Genomic DNA, 22,739 nt, shown 5'->3' with positions numbered 1-22,739 from the left:
TCTGTCTTCTGGCCTCTTCCGGACCTTTGCATACATACACATGCATACATGCACATGTGCACTTGCCGACGAGGATGTGAGGAGAGAGAAACTCTCACACACTACCAGCCACAATGTAAACCAGTGCAGCCACTATGGAAATCAGCGTGGTGGTTTCTCATAAACCTAAAAATAAAACAAACACCTATACCACTCCTGGAAATACACCCAAAGGACTAGATAAAGTCAGCACACCACAGAGCTACTAGCATATCCATGATTATTGCTGCACTATTTTCAATAGATTAAGAAGAGCACCAGCCTGGATGCCTATCAGCTGACAAAGAAAAATGCAGAACATATTCAACTTTATCCAGGCATAAAGAAAAGAAAAACAAATGAAACTGGAGATCATGTCAGCAAAATAAGTCAGACTTAAACAAAATCATGTTTTCTCTCACACACATAGAGTCTAGATCCAAATATATATATATATATATATATATATATATATATATAGTCTATATGTACACACATACATATATATGGCAGAATGGCAGAGTAGAGAGAACTATTGGGGAAAAGAAGGGATTTAAATGGAGAACAAGAGAGGATATTGGATGTCCTATTGCTTTTTGTTACTGTGTTAAAACACCATGATCTAAAGCAACGTGGGAGGAAAGGGCTCATTTGGCTTACACATTGCTATCATAGTCTATCATCAAGAGAAGCCAAGGCAGGTACTCAAAGCAGAAGCCTGGAGGCAGGAACTGAAGCAGTGAAACGCTGCTTGCTGGCATGCTAAATTACCTTTCTTAAACAGCCTAGGTCTCCCTGCCTAAGGAAGCTATAGCCCACTGTGCAAAACGATGTGAAAGGGCCCAGATCATTCAAGAGAATGTCCCCACAGACATGCCCCTAGACAATTTCTCAGTTGAGGTTCCCTTTCCCCAAGTGCTGACTATGACATGGCAGGAAGAAAGACAAACTATCCATTAAATCTTTCCAAGTGGAATCAAGATTTAAACACACATACACATAAAACCAGAAGGGACTATTACAATGAGGAAGGCACAATGGGGCTGGCAGAAGTGGTACTGAGGAGAAAATACGACCAAATTATTACAATGATACACAGGAATAATAAGGCCATAATGAAACCCATTTAGTCACTTTTGTATACTAACTAAAAAAACTGATCATCTTTTAAAAAGAAAAAAAAGTCACATTTTAAGTGAGAAGGAGGAGGAGGAGCAGGAGCAGGAGCAGGAGCAGAAGCAGAAGCAGAAGCAGAAGCAGAAGAAGAACAAGAAGAACAAGAAGAAGAAAAAGGATGCTCATAATGGTGATGACCACAACTCTATTAACATACGTCTGAGTGTAGCCATGTGCTGGGATTAACACAGACAGGAACTGTTATGAGAAAATATGGGTTGCCTGACTCAAAGATGTGTTTAGCCACAGATCTCATTTCACCCGCTCATCACATTTCATGATCCCTGCAATATTCTGAGGATTTTAAAAGTTCCACTAGAATGTCCGTGGGTGACACCACCATGGTTGTGACGACTCCATAGTTGAAATACCAGCCTCATCTCGCTAAGAAACCTAACAGGACTCATCTTAACTGGCATAACATCGCTCCTGACTCGTGACTTAGCACAACAACCAGTGATTGCTGACAGCAGTGCAGAGCGCGGAACACTCTGGAATGCCACCAGCTCAGAAAGCAAGATCCTGTGAAAAGGGGGAAGTGGGGCATGGATGCCAGAAGGAAGAATGCATGTCAAGGTGCTTGGGGTGGATGAGTGTTTGCTAAGTGGAAAGAACACAGAGTCTGCTGAGGACTGCAACACTGTCTCCCTTAATAAGAAAAGCTTATTGGGGACTTGATACCTTTTTTTCTTGGAATCAAGAAACAGTCTGGGAGCATTCCAACATCTTACACATATGTACATAAGTGTCCATCATTCTTTTTAACCATAATCTCTGAGAGTATGAGCCAAGCATAGCTCGCCACCCCCGAACCATTTAATATCCACTGCCCTACATGGCTCCTCATGGAACCACCAGATCTCTACTTTCGCTTCTGAGCTAGTCATGTGTAAATGACCACCACAGAATCTCATTCATCTTCCAGCCACAGTAAAAATATTCCCATTCGTATCCCAACCACACACAGGACATAAAACAGTTTTGAGTTTATTGAACTGGAGAAGCTTAGCTGCTAATACCCTTTCCCTGTTGATCTCTGCTAAATGTCTGCACCCAAAGGACCACACATGTTCCATATGCAGGCACCAACGATTTAGCTTTGGGATTGGTTCATTTTGTTTGTTTGATTCTATTTTGAAATACGCATGGGAACGGGTTGACCTCATTCTGGCTGAGAACAGCCTTCGTCAGGCTGTTGGGGTGGGAGGATGGGGGAGGCTGGTCACCCAACAGCAGGGTCAAGCCAGATGAACTGAGGCTTGTGACAATGAAGCCTCCAACAGGAGGGACAGAGGCCTTGTCAGTGAGGAACTAACACTGAGTCCAACCGTGATCCCCTAAGTTGGCAATGGCTGAAGAAGAATGCACCCCTACTAGGGGCAACGTGGAGCAGGAAGACTCGCTTTGGGTCACTATTTAAGGGGTGAAGGTCATCATGGTGGGCAAAACACAGCGATAGGAACTTAACTGATAGCCATGCTGCATCCATAATTGGAAGTCACATAGAAGACAGAAGTAAGGTACAGGCTCTAAGACCTGCCCTTAGTGTGTGGACCCACTTTCTTCAGCAAGGCCCCACATCCTAAAAGTACCAAGTGTTCAAACATATGAACCCATTCTTCAGCAAGGCCCCACATCCTAAAAGTACCAAGTGTTCAAACATATGAACCCATGGGTGGGCACCCCACATTCCAACCACACAGAGTTGAACTGCTGTCCATGAGTCCCCTTGGAGAGTGGACCATCACCCTTGGAGCTCTCTCCCACTCTCTGGGGCTCCATGCTCCTAAATTTAGTATATTGGACAGTCTAAAGCACTGTCACACAAGCCGTGTTTGCTGAGTTTGTTCCACTTAGACCTCACTGTCTTCAAAAACAAAATTCTAAAGGTCACTCTCGGAAGCCCAGCATCACCTGTTCCCTGAGTAAGGGCTCCAGTGATCCTAGCACAGGATCCTACAAGATAGCTGATATGGGCGAGCTGTTGGATTCTTTCTTCTGTTTATTTCTAGAAGAGACTTTCCATAGACAGCTGCCGGGCCAAGCCCCTGTCCGAGCACCGTGCCAACCTTCTGCAGACGTTTTTTTTCCACCCAGATCCTGGCTCTGGACTCAGGGTTGTCTCCAGGAGGTCTAGTGGGTCCGAAGCCAGCCCTGGGCTGCTTCTGGACTGAGGTCACTCAGCGATGCTCAGCTCAGCATGGAGAATGTACTTGTCCTGCCATGATCACATGGTAGGCTGACATTCCAGCTCGGCTCTTTGGATTTGTGCAGGATCAGGCAAGTGCCTTAATGTCCCTCAGCCCTGGGTCCTCCGTGCAGTGGATTTTATGAGTGCGTGGCAGTTTTCTGAGCTCATAAAGACCAAATGAGACCTCAGGTAAGAACAGCTGTCACGATGGGAATCAGAATACAACCATCACATGTCAGCAGTATCAGAGACCACAAATGAGCTCTAAATTTCCCCTGCGATGAAACAGAGGGATGAACAAATTCCTCTCCACATGCAGACCTGCCCTCCCTGAGTCTTAGGACTTAGGATCTACAAACGGAAGATGAGGAAGGCCCTGTGTATTTCTCTTAAATGCAATGATTCTCCTTCAAGGCCCCTGAAAGTAGCTTCTCTGACTATGAGGAATAGCAACTAAATCAGGAATCCTTGCCTCCCATGCACGTGGCAAGCGTACAGGTTAGCACATCTGGAAGCAAACCAGAGGTGCAGGGGAACTTCTAAACAAAGACTTACCTCGGTTGAAGTCGCACCGTATCCTGGCACCTGAAGACGCTGTTTTGTGGACTCTCGTGAGCCGGCGTTCCTGCTCTGCTCTGGCACTCGGACTGGCTGGGCACCACATGCTCAGTGTCCTACAAGACAAAAGGGCAAATGAGCTTCCTGCAGCAGCACCTCCCTAGGACTCCCTCCAGACGGAGCTCAGCTCAAGGCAAGAGGCAACTACAGACACCACACCTCCTGACTTCCAGACTGGAAGGAAGACGACTCAATGGCCAAATTTAATAGATGAAGATTATAAGAGCAGGGGTGAGGAATATCAGGAAGAAGAAGCAGAAGCAGAAGCAGAAGAAGCAGAAGAAGCAGAAGAAGCAGAAGCAGAAGCAGAAGCAGAAGCAGAAGCAGAAGCAGAAGCAGAAGCAGAAGAAGAAGAAGAAGAAGAAGAAGAAGAAGAAGAAAAAGAAAAAGAAGAAGAAGAGAAAAAGAAAAAGAAAAAGAAAAAGAAGAAGAAGAATTTTATCGTATTGAAAATGACACTGTAGAGGGCTAGAGAGATGGCTCAACAGTTAAGAGCATTACTATTCTTGCAGAGGACTTGAGCTTGTTCCCAGCACCCACCCTGGCAGCTCAGAACCCTCTGTAATTCCAGGCCCCAAGAGAATCAACACACCTAGGTTCCATAGGTGAATGCACTCGTCTGTGCACATTGAAACAAAGGCATAGACTATTTAAGAGTTAATAAAACGTGCTTTTTAAAGATTCCTGTATTTTTATGTCAATGAGTGTTTTGCCTACATGCTTGTACGGCACCTCCTGCACTCTGGGTGCCCATAGAGAGGCCAAAGAGGAGTTGGATGCCCCAGGACTGGAGTTACAGATGCTCGTGAGCCACCATGTGGGTACTGGGAACCAAACCCAGGTCCTCTGATAAAGCAACAAGTGTTCTTAACTTCTGAACCATGTTTCTAAGCTCAAATAGTTTTAATTACATTATAGAATACATCATAAAGGTGGCTATAAATTTAGTATAATGATACTTACAATATAGTCATTTTTTTATGAAGAAAATGTATGAATGCTTACAGACATAAACAGATTGGGATGGGTTGAACTAAAAATCTTAATAGTAATTATCTGTGAGATGTCATTTTTGCTTTGAGATCCATATGGATTTTCCCATTTTTCTGTAACAGAAAGATGTTCTTTCTGCACGAAGAGGTAACTTTAGCTAGCTTGAACACTAAGGCACACTCATTTTATAAAGCCCAGTACCAAGTGTGCCCAATCTCTCTCCACTGACACCCATGTAACTATCACCATCATATCACCCAGCATTTGACCAGACCCAACTCTGAGTGCCCAAAATGCTGTCATCCAATGATATAAAACCCTTCTGAGTGCTGGGCTGCAGCAGATAACAAGAATGTATCCAGACTACAACACAGATACACAGAGATGGACGATCTAAGACCCACGGCTAAATCCCTGTCATCTCTAAGCTGTAACGAGCCTATGACACATCCCTCTCAGAAGGAAATAGCCCCTCTGCACCCAATGAACGAGATACAAAGATGAACATCCATAAGCAACTCGGTAAATTCCAGATGACCAAAGTGCAGTCGAATAATCTGGGATAAAGAGTGAGGCTGTATTTGTCTCTGCAATATGTCTCAATGACAAGAGAGATCCGACCCCTTCAAGGGCGATGGGTTTAGAGCCATCTAGGTCAAGTGTACTATAAGTCATTTTTTTCCAAAATAAGAGAGGGGCCACACGGTCACCAAAAGCTTCTAACTGAAAAACTGTATGAATATCGTCCTATAAAGGGATAGGACAGAGGGGGGAATGGACAAGGGAAAGGGATGAATGAAGAGAATCAAGATACCTTATTTACTCTTCCAAACCTCTAGAGGGGGAAGCCCCTCCCAGGGAAAAGCTCCCCTTGTGTTCACTGACTCTCCAGATTGGACAGCTACTCACAAAAAGGCCTATGGCTACTCAAATACTGGCAAAGCTTCCCTAGCACAAAGGTTTTCAAGAAAGAGCACTGCTTGCTACCAGCTAAGCGACTGATCGTAGGCTGAGTTACATAACTGTCTAGGCTCTGGGTCCCTTGTCTGCAAAATGGGGATCCCCTCTACAACCTCACTGGGTCGTTAAAATGTGATTAGAATCTTCCCATGCCTTTCGAACAACTAGAGGCCAATAGCAGGAGGAGACGCTCGGCAGAGATACAATTCGTCTGACAAAAAGGCCCTGTGTGACCTGGAACTGGTACCGAGAGACTCCGACAAAAGCAAAGGTATTCTGTGCCACACTTGTTTCAAATGCCTATGCAAAAACTTTTATGCAAGTGCCTGGATATCAAAGACACCTTAAATATCTTTTTGCTTTGCTGTTGCTGTTCTTGTTGTTCTGAGACAGAATTACTGTGTAGGACCGGCTGGGCTCACACAAAGCTCCTATGTCAGCCTTCCAAGAGCTGCAGTGGCATACCTCTACCATGATGGTTGGCTTAAACCACATATTTTGAAGTGCTGATACCTTGTAGGCCTTAAACATGTTCATTCTAATCTCTACAAAAGGTCATCATTTTATTAAAACTTCACCCTTCAGAGAAAGAACACTTTGTTTGTTTGTTTGTTTTTCATCAAAAACAGAATTTCATCTACTTCCTTTAGCCTCCAAGTGGCTGGGAAGGATTCCTTGGATCTACTGATCATTTATCACAGAGGTGATAGGAGGGATGCTGGAGAAAGGGCTCCCTTTATCTCCTCAGATCAAACAGATCAGAGACCTCTGAGTCAAAAGAGCTCTTTTCTCTGGAAGGGGTAAATAAGGAGTATTTGGAGGCTGCTGCAGCTAGATTACAGCCCCTGGCTAAATGGAGAAGAAGGTGACATCGAGGCATGCCATATTGGTCTGCTGAGAATTCAATGCTGGTAATTCAAACCTAGAGATGTTGTGGAATGAGGGGCTTGTTACACAATAATACAACACCCCACCTTTCCTTACCATACGGTACAATCTGTAATAAAAAGCTACCTCCTTTTTATTAGATAAAAAGCTATTTGCTAAAACAACAACTATTTGGGGATGGGGGGCGGGAATAATGCGCCCATAGATTTCCGGGTCCATTCTAGATAGGGGTAGATGCCTAAGAGCTGTGTGAACGCTGGCACTGAGAACCACAGAGTGAGCCCTGGGAAGGGTGGCAGATGAATGACAGAAAGCAGAAGAAATTTTCTTGGTGTGACACACCCAGAGAAAGCAACCCCACTCCCCAATTTCATCTGAAAGAATCAAAACTTTGTCATGACAGATGAACCTCAAACCTTCTGAGTCGTGTGTGTGTGTGTGTGTGTGTGTGTGTGTGTGTGTGTGTGTACATGAACCTCAAACCTTCTGAGTCTACTGTGTATATGTGGAGATGAACCACAAACCTTCTAAATGAGTCTACTGTGTGTGTGTGTGTGTGTGTGTGTGTGTGTAGTGTGTAGAGATGAACCTCAAACCTTCTAAGTGAGACTACTTTGCTGTTGTTGTTGTTGTTGTGTGTGTGTGTAGATGAACCTCAAATCTTCTAAGTGAGTCTATTGTGTGTGTGTGTACATGAACCTCAAACCTAAGTGAGTCTACTTTGCTGTTGTTGTTGTTGTGTGTGTGTGTGTGTCTAGTAGAGATGAACCTCAAACCTTCTAAGTGAGTCTATTGTGTGTGTGTGTACATGAACCTCAAACCTTCTAAGTGAGTCTACTTTGTTGTGTATATGTGTGTGTGTCTAGTAGAGACTAACCTCAAGCCTTCTAAGTGAGTCTACTGTGTGTGTGTGTGTGGAAGTGTGCAGGCACATGCACACACAGGCATGAGCACACACATGCACAGAGGCAGGTATACTCAGCTGTGCATGCATGTGCAGTGGTCAGAGAGTGACACTGGGAGTTTTGCCTCTGTTGCTCACTTTATTTTTGAGACGGAGATTTCACTGACTCCAGAGCCCATCAGTTCAGCTAGGAGGCTAGACAGAGAAAGCCCTCGGGCTCCCGGTCTCAGCTCCACCCCTCAGCACCTAAGCTGCAGGCTCACACCCTCATGACTAGCTTTCATCTGGGTGCAAACTTGCTTTCTGAATCTACTGACACCCACTGACTTCCTCAAGAAAGCAAGACTCTGTTTAGAACCTCCATACCTCATTTAAAATCTGGCCATACATTCTAATCTCTCAGTTCTCTACTGTGAGAAAAATAAACAAATGAAAAGACCCTGGCAATGAAGATGACCTTTTATGCAAAAGGTGAATCCCAAAAGACTTTGAAAAATATGACTGATATTTATGTATTTTTAAGACTATTCCCATGACAGACAGCGGGCATTTCTGTTCACCCACTGAAGAAGAAATACCCCAATCACATAAACACAGTTTATAACTTAATAGGCCTCAAATCATTGAAAGTATATAGTTTCTTATTAAGTTTAGGAAAGCTGTATGATTTCAAGTAGTTTGCATTAAGAGAAACAATAATGTCAATTCAATACTTGATTCAAAATACAGGAGGACCATACAGTTATCACTTGGCTGAGCTATAGAGCCTATACCCTAAGCCCGCTCTCCTCAATGCAAACCCAGGGTTCTTCCCACCATTCTACAGTGACCTTCCTGCCACAGAAGAGAGGCCATCCCATCCTCTCTTCCCAGGTGAGCACAGCTGGACTTAAGGACCCGGTGGTCGTCAAGGATGAGATCATTGGGATGTACCTGGTTTCCATAGCTGTTTTCTGTCTCTGCAGCCTGTGGGGGAAGGACACAGGGACTCTGAAGTGGGGGAGGGAGGTTTAAAAAAAAAGCTGAGGTCTTCTCTTTAATGAGCCTGCACACATGGGAAATGGGGTGAGAGGCAAGAATCAGCTCCTTTGGGTCTTTCGACAAAAGCCTATTTATCCCCAGTCTAGGGACCTCTTTTCAGGAATCTTTACCTTCCTGTGTCTTGCCCTCAGAGGAGTTTGGGATGATGCCATTTCTCACCATATTACAGACTGGATACGAAATATCCCTCATATGGGCTGGAGAGATGGCTCAGTGGTTAAGAGCACTGGATGCTCTTCCTAAGGTCCTAAGTTCAATTCCCAGCACCCACATGTTGACTCAAAACCATCTCTAATGGGACCTGATGCCCTCTTCTGGCATGCAGGTGGACATTCATAAAATATAAATAAATAAATTTAAAGAAAGAAATTATTAAAAAAACAAACTAGAACTATCCCTCATAGACTCTTGTGTCGAACACTTTATGTCCAGCAGGTGGCGCTATTCTAGGAATTGATGGACAAGTCAAGACTTGAATTTAGGTGACAGAGATAGGTAATGGGGAGCCTTGCAGGTGTCTATTTCCTGGCCCCTTCCTATTGTATCTTCTGTGCTTGCTGTCTCCCAAGAAATGCAGCCCGGCCTCTATCTCTAGCCCCCGCTGCTCTGATAGTCTTACTGCCCTGATGGTCTGCCCAAGCTCACAGGGCTGAGGGTTCATAGGAGGAGAATGTTAATAAAACCACGAATCAAAGTTTTCCTCCATTGAGGAGTTGTCGCTGTCAAATACTAGGGGACTGTCTTATTTAGTGTTCTATTGCTGTGAGGACACACCGTGACCAAAGCCACTTATAAAAAGAAACATTTAACTGGGGGCTTGCATATGGTATCAGGGGCTTAGTCCATGATCATCAAGGCAGAGACTGTGGTGACAGGCAGGCAATGCAGGCAGGCAGGCAGGCAGGCAGGCAGGCAGGCAGGCAGGCAAGGCAGGCAGGCAAGGCAGGCAGGCAAGGCAGGCAAGGCAGGCAAGGCAGGCAGGCAGGCACTGAAGCAGAGGCTGAGAGCTCACACTTGAGCCACAAGCTGCAGGTAGAGAGACACCGGACCTGACATGATGTAATCATGAAGTCTCAAAGTCCCCTCCAGGGACACACCTCCTCCAACAAGGCCACGCCTCCCAAACCTTCCAAAGAGTTCCACTAATGGGGGACCAAACTTTCAAAAATAAGTCTATGAGAGCCGTTCTCACTCAAACCCCCACAGTCTAAAAGTAAAAATAATGTGGATGCTCCCCCAATCACTCTACTCTCTAGCAGCAATGTTGAGTTCTGAAATTTACCTCCATTGATCCCAATCCCTGGAAGGTGATGAGGTTCCTAGGCTTAGCTGCACTAACTCTGGGGATTCAGGAACTGACCATCTTCTCAGCTGTTTGGAAGCCTGGATTTCTGACTATGTTTATCACTTAAATATTTGGTTTGGATTTCAAATGCCTGCAGGGAGCTCACCAACTAGTAATGTCAACAGTGTGGTGAGAACAGGTGAATGACCCAGATCATCAACAATACTTAAGCACAGTATGGGCAATCCGACTATGGGACCAAGGTTAGCTGAGACATTCTGCAGACATGTGGAGACAATAATAAGGCCAGTCCTGGGGGGAAGCATCTATTCCAGGATGACCTGGAAGAGACAGGGGGATGCTAAGAAAGAATGTTCTATGCATGCTTCAGTGGGGAGCATGCCATGTTCAGCTCAGTGCATGAATGAATCAGGAGTCAGAGAAAAGAATGTCAGCCAGCGTGACAGCAAGTCCCTTGCATGTACCCTGTAAGCATGAAGACCTGCTCATTTTAAAGAGGCTGGGCCTTATTCCGAAGACAGACCAGTAAATATTGTACAGTTTAAAGGCAGTAGGGGTTGGGGCAGAATAAAAGAGGACAGCTAAATGATCTTAACATCAAAAACAAGAGACAATAGATCAGCACTGGGTCATAGAGGTGGTAGTCAGTGTGTGGGAAGTTAACTGGTTTCAGAGACAGCAAGGATAGAGGAAGCAAACTAAAGAGGGACAGGAAGTGACTAACTAAAAAGGGGAAAGGCTGAAGGGAGCTTAAATTCAGCTGGAAAATGAGATCTTCCGAAAGAAAGAGCCCAGGCTCCCTGTGGGGCGTGGGGAAGGCAATGGTGACCGCATAAGCTGGCATCTTAGAAACAGATCAGGGCTGGGATTGTATGTGAACAAGTAAGGAAGTAGTGGAAAGGACAGTCAGAGAGTGTGGAGAGAATGTGTGAGAATGCCCACAAGTCCCCAGGGGACACCCACAGGGTGACACCACTCACCATCTGCAGAGAAGCTGCATGTCTAGAGTCCCGAGGGATGCCAGCACTTATGGGACCAATGACATACTCTTCTATTAAAAGTAAACCTGGGGCCAGCAAGATGGCGCGGAAGGTAAGAGCTCTTGTTGCTAAACCTAATAACAGGAGTTTGAACCTTGAGACCCACATAGTAGAGAAAGAGAAGTCAACTCCCTCAAGTTGTCTTGACCTCCACAGAGACACTGTGACACATGTACACACACACACACACACACACACACACACACAATAGTTTTTAAAAATTAAAGGCAAACTTGCAGGAGCCAAGCCTGGGGCTCACATCTGCAATCCAATGCCTGGGCTAAGGCAGAAGATGACCTTGAGTTCAAGGTTATCCTGGACTACAAAGTAAGCTCTGGGACAGCATAGTCTACAGAGTGAGACCCTACAAAGGTAAACAAGCAAAGGGGTGTTTAAAAAAATATGCCTGAAGAATAATGTGTACTAACATCTGAAGGAGAAGAGAAAGATACCACCACATATTCCATTTGTGTGGAACCTATTGATTTATAAACCACTCAGTGATATAAACTGCTTAATGAGCATATGTTTACTTTCAAATCTTAAAGTAAGAATATTAACTCTTTTAAAAGTTTATCAGACAGACAGACAGATGCATGGGAAAGGGGGGAGAGACAGAGAGAAAATGCAGAGAATGGCTGACCATGGAACGGACTACAAGGCCGTGTACCACTCGACCCTACCTGCTTCATATCACGGTGGAATGTTGAAGACTTTTAACTCAATAGGGAAAGCCAGGACACAGCCATTGAAGAAAATGTGAACATTGGTAAAAGCATACTCAGCCACATGACTTTTGTCTTAAGGTGTTATTAATAATATTTTCAATAGTAGATGTCACCTTGTTTACAGTGATGAAATTGTCATGAAATCAGATTTTCAAAAGTAAGGAATCATGGTTACGAGAGCTGGCTCCATGCTCGAAAGTAAAATGCTTTTTACTTTCTATAAAAAACTGTATTCTCAGGGGAGAAAAACCATGCTGTCTTTGTTTTGTTTTGTTTTCTATATCCCTCCTCTCAGCTGAAAAGGCCAACTGATACAGAGTTTCTACCATGCTATTTTCTGAAATTAAACTGTGCGGCACCATACACTTCCAGTGTTCTGAAGAAGCTCCCTTCTTTACCTAGTTTAGCAAGAATCAAATGACTTATCTGTTCCCAGGGGGTTACTGGGAAAAAACAAAACCACCCTTACAAAAATTATCCAGTCATCAAGGGAACCCAATTAGCCAACCACAAGACCGCCTGGGGTCCCAGCTGCGGAATGAGGTCAACTCTAGGTATGGATGATAGCAGGTGTTCTCATTGGCTAGATCTTCAAACCACACACAGGGTACTTTCTCCCGAGTTCTAGACATCAGAACTGTGAGTTCGGGTTGCAGACAAAAACACCCTACCAAAATAAAAGCAACCATGACCAACATCAAAGGTGTGATAGGCTATGCGAGTTAATACAGCTCGTCTCCTTTTCCTGAGATGCTTACCTCAACCTAATCACCCCTTAGTTCATTCCCTTTGCCTTCTTACTTAGTGAAGAAAGGGCTGTCTGTGTTATACACAGCATGCTCACCTCCTGTAGGTCTTGGATAAAGTACATCATTTCTCATCTCCCTTAGGTCAAGGATACCTATCCTATGTCTTTTGTTTTGGTTTTCTCTCATCCTCTGTAGTGTGTGACTTGTTTCACCCTACAACACACACGCAAGCACACACACACACACACACACACACACACACATGAGTGTGCTTACAGTTTGTCATGGTTGTGCAAACTTTTTCTGCGGAGATAAACATCTAACGCCTCCCCCCAATAAAAAGGCATTAACAATAAACAATTCCACCCAGGTAGAGCTTGGTGAACCAAATAATTTAATTAGAATCATTTAGGGGAACATAGGTAACTTATGGGCAGCTATACCAATGAGTTGAAAATCTCTCCCAATTAACTATCAATAAATCTTTGAGGGGGGGGGCACTGTGCTGGCTAGTTTATGTCAGCTTGGCATAAGTTAGGATCATCTGGGATGAGGAAACCTCACCTGAGCAAATGCCTCCATATCGTCAGGCTGTAGGCAAGCCTGTGGGGCATTTTCTTAATTAGTGATGGATGGAGGAGGGCTCAGCCCATTGCAGGTGGTACCATCCCTGGGTTTATGGTCCTGGGTTCTCTGGGAAAGCAGGCTGAGCAAGCCATGGGGAACAACCCAGTAAGCAGCACCCTCCATGGCCTCTGCATCAGCTCCTACTTTCAGGGTCCTGCCTCCGGGTTCCTGCCCTGCCTGAGTTCCTGTCCTCCCTGCTTTGGATGATGAATTGTTATATGGAATGGTGGGGGAAATGAACCCTTCCCTTCCTGGGTTGTTTTTAGTTATGGCTGCTCATCACAGCAATAGTAACCCTAACTAAAACAGGGCTTCATCAACCCCTCCCTTAGTAACTGTTAGATGGCTATAAATTTGGGGAAGAGTATAAATCCCCTTCCCCCAGCAACCATCAAACTGTCTGTAGAGACCTGATGAGAGGCTAATGAGCCCCTCCCTACTACCAAACTTTCTCTAATGATAAGTCTTATGGACCCCCAACCAACTATATATATATTCAAGGAAGGGTGAGGACCTTTGGCAATAATGAACTGTCCATATGTCTTCAGAAGAGGGTATAGCCTTGTGAGCCCTTCATCCCTCCATACTGGAAAAATAATGAACCCAATCTTGTGCGGGTTTATTAATCACAGCCACTAACTTTTCAGGAAGGCTAAGGCTGTGCCATGCATGCCAAGAAGACAACATTCCACAGGAGTCTCCCACGCTTCCACGTGGGCACCTCCAGGCAGAATGTTCTGGTCCAACCTCTCCTCACTTTCCCAGAGTGCTCCAGAGCTCTGTAAAGCATGTGTCTACGCAACAGACATCTTTCCTCAAACAAACACCTCATTCTCGGCGCACACCCTCTCACACACTGCAGCCAGACTGAAGCTGAGAAAGTCCAACTCCAGGCAAAGCCTTGAACAGCTTGCTCTGCTGAGCAAATCAGAGATGGACCAACATCACCATTTGCACTGGCAGTGTGCAAACATTTCAAGCAGCTTCCCCTGCATGAGCTTAACTTAGCACGGGTGGTTTTAGATGAGGGCACTTGGGTGTTTAGCAAGCATCTATTTTCGGTGCTTTCTCTTTCTGCCTTATCATTATTCCTTTTTTAAAAAATGTTTCATGGATGTGGTCTTGTGAAATTCCAACCAGGCATTTTCTTAGACACTCCGAGCATGCTTACATCTTTCGGCCTTCAGTTTGCATCTGTAACATTAAACTCCCTACATGATGAACAAAACGAGACATTAAGCAAGGGTTCACAGCATTCAACACTGGGTGCTAAGCAAGCTACTGTATCAAGGGACATGTTTGTCTCCCTTTCCATGGAACAGTCATTGAGGATTTTAAGGTAAGTGTAACTGCCCTCTCTCTCTCTCTCTCTCTCTCTCTCTCTCTCTCTCTCTTTCTCCCTTCCTCCCTCCCTCTCTCCCTCCTTCCTCTCTCTCTCCTTTCTGTGGGTGGAGCTCTCAGCAGATGGGGAAATAACACTACCTCAGAGACCACAGATACGATGAGGAGAAATGAAGTAGAAACAAAGGCCATTATCCCACGATGTTAAAGAATTAACATCGAAAACAGTGCTAATCCTAGGAACTGCAAACTTCACTTGCAATGATTCCACAGCCTTCGTCAGAGCAGTGCAAAGATGCCCCTTCCTTAACATTAAATGACCAATATTTCCCCAATAGCCATCCCCAAGAGATGAGGCTTTGGGGACGAGTTTCTTAAAAGGCGACCATCTAGAACATTAGTCCAAAGCAGGTCCCCACAGAACAACCCTCAATCAAGGCTATGCAATGGCTTCTGCAATCTGGTTCCTCAGCTAAGTCTACCAGCAAGCTCTGCTGTGGTTTGTTAGGTATAGGCCAGAGAGACTCAAGCAAAATCTTGGTCACCATGGTGACAGTTTTAGGAGGAGCTTAAGACCTGTACTGTAAGAGATGGGGCTTTGGCAGGACATCCCTAGGTCACTGGAGATGCTCCTTTGAAAAGCATTGCACCTTTTACATTTTTTTCCCTATTGTTTCAAGTTAAGAGTCCAGACTTTCTCTCCCAGCATCTGTTCGAGGCTGCCGACTGTGTCGGTCTTGTTTTGTGTTAACTGCTGTCACAAATACCCGACACAAGGAACTCAAGGAGGTTCTAGGAAGTCACAGTGTCGGGTGCACGACAAAGCTGGCCACGTTGCACCTGCAGCCAGGGAGCAGAGAACACTGCCTCTTCTTTCTCTCAACCCCACTTCAACATGGGACCATATGCTCCTGCGTAAATTCCAGCTGCCATGTAGCAACGCTCACTGCCGTCACCAGAGTCAAATACAAGGCCACCACCGTGACCCAGGTTTGGGCTGTGCCTGTCAAAAGCCGAGGGCTACAGTAACCCGTCTTTACTTGTAAATGAATATTTTTTGCTTGCTGGAATGAAAGAAATACCTTGGTTGTGGTATTTTGCATGCAGAACACGCAACCACATGGCACCTGCAGTTGGGCCAAAGGTGGCCAGTGCTTCAAACTAATTTGCATACAGCTAAGAGCTGGACAGAGGATTAAAGGGGACAGGACCCCACCAGGCAGGCAAGCCATACCAAAAGTAACTGAAGGAAATCTCTGAGAAGAGAGCTGGCAACCCTGCCCATCCTTCCTGCTACATTGTAACCGTGTGTCATGGTCTACACTGGATGTTTGCCACTGCCAACCAACAGACACAAGTGAAAATCAAAGACTCATGTGGGTTCCTCTGTGGAGGACTTGCTCCCTAATATCTACAACAGACACCCAGTAACTATTTGCTAATAAATTATTAACACGAATAATTTTGTAGGACACATTTTTTAGAGTAATTTTTGTTGTTGTTGTTAAAACTCATCAATAGGGTCTGCAGAGATGACGGCTCAGTGGTTAGGAACACTGACAGCTCTTTCAGAGGACCTGGGCTCCATTCCCAGGACCCATACGGCGGTTAAAGAGTTCGCTCAACTCGTTGTAAGGCTAGTTGTAGGATCCCCTAGTTGTAAGGACCCCAATGCCCTTTTCTGGCCCTTGTAGACACTGCATGCTCTTGATGGACAGACTGCACACATGCTAAAAATCTATACACACGAAATACAAATTAAAAAAATAAATCTCTAAAAAGTTAAAACAATAATAAACAGATTCTACCTTTTAAAAAAAAATCTACCATGGTTAATTCTGACTACCGACTTGCCAGGCTACAGAACTGCAGAGGAGACTGTCTCTAAGCCTGTCTTGGGGGGGATTACCTAGACTCGGGTAGCTGAGGCTGGAAGACAGCACTGAATACGGGCAGCAGCATCAGTGGGCTGGAATCCTAGACTCAATGAATGGGAAAAGGCCGAGTGGGTGCACACATTTATCCCCTGTGCTCCCTGGCTGCAGACGCAATGTGGCCAGCTGCCGTGGCCAGCTGCCTCCTGCACCCGACACCATGACCTCCTAGAAACTCCTTGGGCTGCTCTGGATACAGCAACAAGAAACATAAAACAGTCTCAGTCTCAAAAAGATGTCATGAAAGAACCAGTTTAGAGTCTTCCCTTGAAACAATGGGGAAACACTAAATGATTTAATAAAGAGCAAATGTGTCAAAAACCTACTTGGGCTGGAGAAACAGCTCCCAGACATGAACCCAGGAGGAACCCAAAAATAGCTCAACAGTGACCCAGCTTGGGCACTACTACTATGGCCCTGAGTACTGAGTCCAAACTGATGATTTGAGGCCACTGTTTGGTTTTTCTTTTTTTTAAAAAAAAAAAAAAGAATTAATTAAATGCTTGTTCTCAAGCTGTATTACATTTATTACAAGAAGCAGCTTGATTTCAATATAAAAACTTAAGAACACGGGGCTGAAGAGATGGCTCAGGAGTTAAGAGCACCGACTGTTCTTCCTGATGATGTGGGTTCAAGTCTCAGCACCCAATGGCAGCTCACACTCCTTTACAGCCCAAGTCCCAGGGATCTGATGCCCTGCTGTGACCTCCACAGGCACCAGACACACAGTTGTATACAAAAATACATGTGGGCAAAACACTCATATGTGTGTGTGCATATATATATATGTATATATGTTATATGTGTGTATGTATATATATATACACATATATATAGCCTTTAATTTTAATCTTTTTAAAAATATGAGATCATGTGATTGGCAAGTAGCTATTTCCGCACTGTACAATGCTCACGCCACCTGCTACATCCACTGAGTCCACCTAGTTCTCACGCCCTGCTGCATGGGCTCCACCCCAGAGCTCTCTGAGTTGTCCATTCTCTAGACAAGAATGGAGCAGGTCACCAAATCCAGGAAGCCCCATGCTCTGATAGGGAGGATGGAAAAGCAAATATCAATCTTTTCTTCTATGCATGGTGTGTGCAGGTAGGGGGGCTGCTCTTTTTCCCTATGAGAAATTCCCTTAAGCATAAATCCAGAGTTCTTAAGCGTGGTGGCCAAAGTAGAAGAGAAATATTCTCTCTGGAGGAATTCCAAAGGCATCCCTCTTATGGTAAGGTTGGTTCAGGCTCTTCTGGTAGCAGGGGCATGTTTGCAAGAAATCACTCTAGGGTGTTTTCCTCCTGCTGTGGATAAATGCTATGACCAAAAGCAACTTGAGAGAAGGAGGTTTATTTGGTTTACTCTCCATCACCTGCTCTGGGGAATCAGAGCAGAAACTCAAGCAGGAACAAAGGCAGGAGCCATGAAGACTGCTGCCTATTGCCATTCTCCCTGTGGCCCATGCTCAGCCTGTTCTATGCCCCTGGACCACCTGCTCAGGGATGGCACCACCACAGTGAGCTGAGCTGAGCCCTCCCATATCAAACAACAATCAAGAAAATCCACTCTTCCTCCCCTCCGTTAAATGCCCACAAGCCGTTCTGCCAGAGTTAATTCCCTAATTGAGACTCCCTTAGATAATGACTGGCTTTGTCAGGTGGGTATCCAAAGATAAGCAGGAAAAATGGAACCCACAGCTTTACTGCGTTGCCTCTACAGACTGCTCCGGTCCAGCCTTGTGCTCGCCTCTCCTCCACGGACCACACACATACACACAGTCCAGGTGTCACGGGTAAAGAGGCCGCTTGGCATGCCATCCGCCGTCTCCTCATGCACAGCGTATTCCCTCAGCTTCAGAAACCTCATTTCCCGTCATCTTCTCCCCTTAAAAACTCCTACTGCACAACTTGGATCGACTCTGTGAGCTCGCCCGCATGGCCCCATGTCCACGGCCTTCTCTATCACTTCGTACAGAGCTCTATCTGGAGAAAGAGGTCCCAGCTCAAGAGCTGAACAGAAACCACCCTTTACTGCTTGCTAAACCAAGGAAAAGCCACAACTTAAGGGACAAGCTTTCCCGGGTGAGGCAGACAGCTTCGTGATCTTACAGCAGGTTGAGAGCCCTTACAGTACCACATGAGACCTTTTGATACCGGGTTGCCTTTAGCTGCAGGACCCAAGCTGGGGTAGTGCTGACTGCAGAGTCTGGCTTCATGCATCAGAGTTAAGTTATAACTGTCTGGCTTTACAACCAGGTCCACGAACATGCACACTGGCTAAGAGAAGCAGGAACCCTGCCCAAACCAAGGATTCCTTGTCACCCCAGCCACAGAACACCCAAAGAGAGGAAAAGACATCTTCTTCATTTCCATTCCCATTGTAATGACAAGATACTAGGATGTGACAGCCATGGTCCCTAGCTCATATTCTAATACCTATTGATCTCTTGCCAGGTCTCATGCATTGCAGTAAGTGCTTTAAAAGATTATCTTCTTTAATCCCCACGAAGACTTAACAAGTGGGTGCTGTCAGCCCTCAATTTACAGATAGGTCACCAGGGTGTCACGCCAGGATCCAAATGCAAACACTATCTCACCAGCCATGACAGGAAAACCACCGCTATGGATATCATTGTCTCCTCCTGGGTGAATTAGAAGCCCACTCCAGGGACAAGCACAGAGCTCATCTCTTGGAACCATGGTAACAAAAGGGTTTCCAGGCATCTTGTGAAGAGATGTCCTATTTTGTAGGAGCAGAGAGAGAGAGAATGCCCAGGAATGTTCTAGTAGTTCAAACCCTAGCTTTAATGTCACTGGGCTTTGCAGTTTGCCATCCCACCACAGCCTAAGATGATAGTAAATCGATACCCAGAACAATATATCATCGACATCTGTAATTTTAAGGATGCCAGACCTTAAAGGTCCCTTGTTCTATCTGGTCACCAACTACTCCATAGCTTATTCTTCATCCTCAACACAATCCCTTAAACTTCAGCGACTAGTCAGCCGCCTGTCAGCTTGCCCAGATGGCGGCAAAAAACAAGCAGAGTCGCCACAGCACGCGAGAGGCAGAGACTCATCTTGCTATGTCTTGTTCCTGGGCCACACTTAAACAGAACCGTTCTGCTCACTACCGGAGAGACGAGTACTCCCATAATGCCTCCGAACTCTCACATGCTACAAAGGCTCTTTGAGAGCTCTAAAGTATGTCCCTATTCCTGCTCCCTCTCTCTGCAACAAACACATGGAGGCTCACCTGCAATGGATCTCCCTACTAAAAATTAGACCTTGGGACTGGAGAGATGGCTCCATCTCTCCATTGTGGCTCCATTGTGGCTCAGTAGTTAAGAGCACTGGCCACAATTCCAGAAGACCTGGGTTCGATTCCTAGCACCCACATGGTAGCTTACAACTGTCTCTAAGTCCACTTCCAGCATATCTGACACCTTCTTCTGGCCTTTGTGGGCACCAGGCATGTCTGTGGCTCACAGACATTCATGATAACAAAACATCCATTCCCGTTAATGAGAAAATGAGTTAAATTCTTTTAACTTAAATCTAGCCTTCCGGAAACTTTCTCTTCAGTTCAGCAGCCTCTAACCCCCCCGCCCCCGACCAAGGTTCTAGACATTTGAACATCCTTTGGAGACCATTTGCTGTGGGTATGGATAGCTCCTTGTCACATTTAATGCACCCTCCAAATCAATAATCAGTCCAAGCCAGTTTTTAATACAACTACCAGGATAAAAAGACAGCATCTAGGGAACCTCTCAGCCTCTCATTCACTTGCTACAGCCTGGAGCCAATGACTTCCGGTTTCCTCTGCTGTAAAAAAGGACTATGAGACCCAGTGTGCCTCCAGGGAGAGTCATGAGAAGAGTTATTGCTTCTGACACCCAGGACAAGGCTGCCCACAGACATACCGAGTAGCAGCCAGTGTCAAGATGGAGCAGGTGCAGAGATGCCCGCAGCACCAGAAGTCTCTGAGATGAGTCATAGAACCTCCCAGACCACGAGTCAGAGGAAGTCAACGTAAACCAACTCTGAAAGCAATTAGTCAGGGAAGTGTCTTCAGAAGCTCTCATCCCGTAAGCAGATACCATCGCAAACTCTGGTTGGGTCATTTTAAAACTTGAATCCAAATCCTGAGTATCTAATTTAGGCAAGTAAAATAATGCTTAAGAATTATGGTAGCAACCAGTTTGGGGGAAAAAAAATTTAAATGGAGACTGCAAAGACTTTTGTGACGTTTAGAATCAGAATTTTGTGCCTACTGCCCAGAGATCAGAGCCTCTGACAGATCCATCTTGAGCCTCCGCGGCCTCTTCACCCGGACTGCCAACCCTGAGTCTACCTTGAGGTCACCGGCACTGGTCACTTTTCATCGCTGTGAGGTCACTTCCTTCCCTGGCAAACAACCTGAGCAGAAGGTGGGATCATTTGGCACGCGGCAGGAATGACACAGTGGCAAGGACAGCTCGTGTCACGGCGGCCAGACAGCAGGGAGACTGAATGTCTGCCTGCACCAGCGCCTTTCTTCTTCCCTCCCTTTACTACACGCCAACCTCCAGTCTAGGGATGGCACTGCATGTAGAATCCCTCAGGACAGCGGTGTGCTTTGCTCATCTCCTAGCCCATCTTGGTGTCGCCAAACGACCAGTACCAACCATCATACCACCCCAGTCTGCACACAGTTTGACCGAACAGCGCCCTCTGGAGTCGCCATGATTCCGACTCAGCACGCGGCCCACCGGCTCCTCCCACCACCAACCCTGGCTCCTGCAGACATTGTCCCCACCAGAAATGATTCCAAATTCCCCGCGCTGTTGGGGTTTTGGATTTGGGGATGTTGTTTGTTTGTTTAGCAAAATGGGTAAGAGCTTTAGCAATTTAACAGAAAGGTTTTTGTTTTTGTTTCCTTTGTTTATTATTTTTGTTGTTTGTCTTTTGTTTGCTTTCTTTTCATTTTCTTCACTGGTAGAAAAGGTCAGAGTCGTCAAAGTCCCTGTATGTAATAGATAAGACTAAATTATTAAATTAAAAGAAAGGTGATTCCCATGCTTATTACAATGCTATTCAAAATGGCCGTGATATGGAATGAGCCTATATGTGCCACCAACACATGGGTGGAAAAAAAGTAAGTATAAATACACAATGAACAAAATCGTGTCCTTTGAAGGAAAAATGGAGCCAAAAGATACTACATTGAGTGAAATACACCACACAGAAAAATAACTGTCACGTTTTCTCCCAAAGGTGCAGACACAACAGAAGAGCTACAGAACCTGGAAGGGAGCGAAGGGAGGGGGTAGGGGAAAGGAAACTGAACAGGATTAATGGACCGGGCACATATAGAGAGAGGTGCCACAGTGAATTTTGTTAATTAAACACCAATGAGTAATTATAATGTTTGACAACCTCGGTCTCTAGGTGGCTGTTGGCATTTCTGAGTCGGCTGTCAGTTTCACTAGAGTGACAAAGACGCTGCTTACAGGAAAAGGAGGTGGACCGGAACCATGTCCTCCATGAAGCCACAAACTATAGCACCCAAGGATGTCCTGGGCATCTAATTCTGCTGGGTCATACTTAAGGATGGCCGGGGTTTTCTGAATTAAAACACGCTAAATAGCCAAGCACAATTTTATGCCAAGCTGGCAAACCAACCTCGCTCTTAACCTTGTTTCGAGTTTCCCTGTTGGGGTTTAATGTTAATTGCAGCTAACCATCCCACAAATCTGATACCTGCATGACCCTTTGCTACAGGAACTTACCCTGGCCCGTGACATTACCAGCCGGCAATTCAAACACTGTAATTCAGCATTGTGAGAAACACATGGGCCGTTTCCCAGCCCCGTCTCTACACAAAAATCCCTAAATGGTGACTACGGTTTATGAAGCAATAAAGACACGAGGGTCGTGGATGACAAGATTTACTACAAAACAAAGTCGGGGTTTTGCTGGATGAGAAGGTCAAGTCCCACCATGATCACAAACATCAATCAGATAGCTGCACCCGAGGCAGCTACGGGACAACAGTGCTTCAAAAAGTTCAGCAGTCCTCACATGTGAGCACCCACACAACCTGAGCCTCAGTAAAAAGCCACGGTTTTCTAAGCCACCAAGCACTGGCTGGCTGGCTGCTTGCTTATCTTCAATAGGATTAGTACAAAGCAGGGAACCATTTTTCTGGGGCAGAAACTGTGTCATTTTTTATCATTTTAACAT

The 22,739-nt window shown here is 45.4% G+C and overlaps 1 protein-coding gene across 4 annotated transcripts in view; it reads right to left on the bottom strand.

Annotated features, from left to right (window-relative positions):
* Fam13c (family with sequence similarity 13 member C) overlaps window positions 1-22,739 on the bottom strand; it is a 114,421-nt gene that overhangs the window by 69,918 nt on the left and 21,764 nt on the right. For all 4 annotated transcript variants that reach the window (XM_087898227.1, XM_087898226.1, XM_087898224.1 and 1 more), the window contains one exon: window positions 3,941-4,059. In XM_087898227.1, the coding sequence (XP_087754353.1) occupies window positions 3,941-4,059 (119 nt within the window). The remainder of the gene's footprint in view (window positions 1-3,940; window positions 4,060-22,739) is intronic.

This window comes from Myodes glareolus, chromosome 18 (assembly GCF_982192425.1).
Source record: "Myodes glareolus chromosome 18, mMyoGla1.1, whole genome shotgun sequence".
NCBI classification, from domain to species: Eukaryota; Metazoa; Chordata; class Mammalia; order Rodentia; family Cricetidae; genus Myodes; species Myodes glareolus.
The sequence above is the reverse complement of the archived record's forward strand: the minus strand, read 5'-3'. Positions and strand labels throughout refer to the sequence as shown.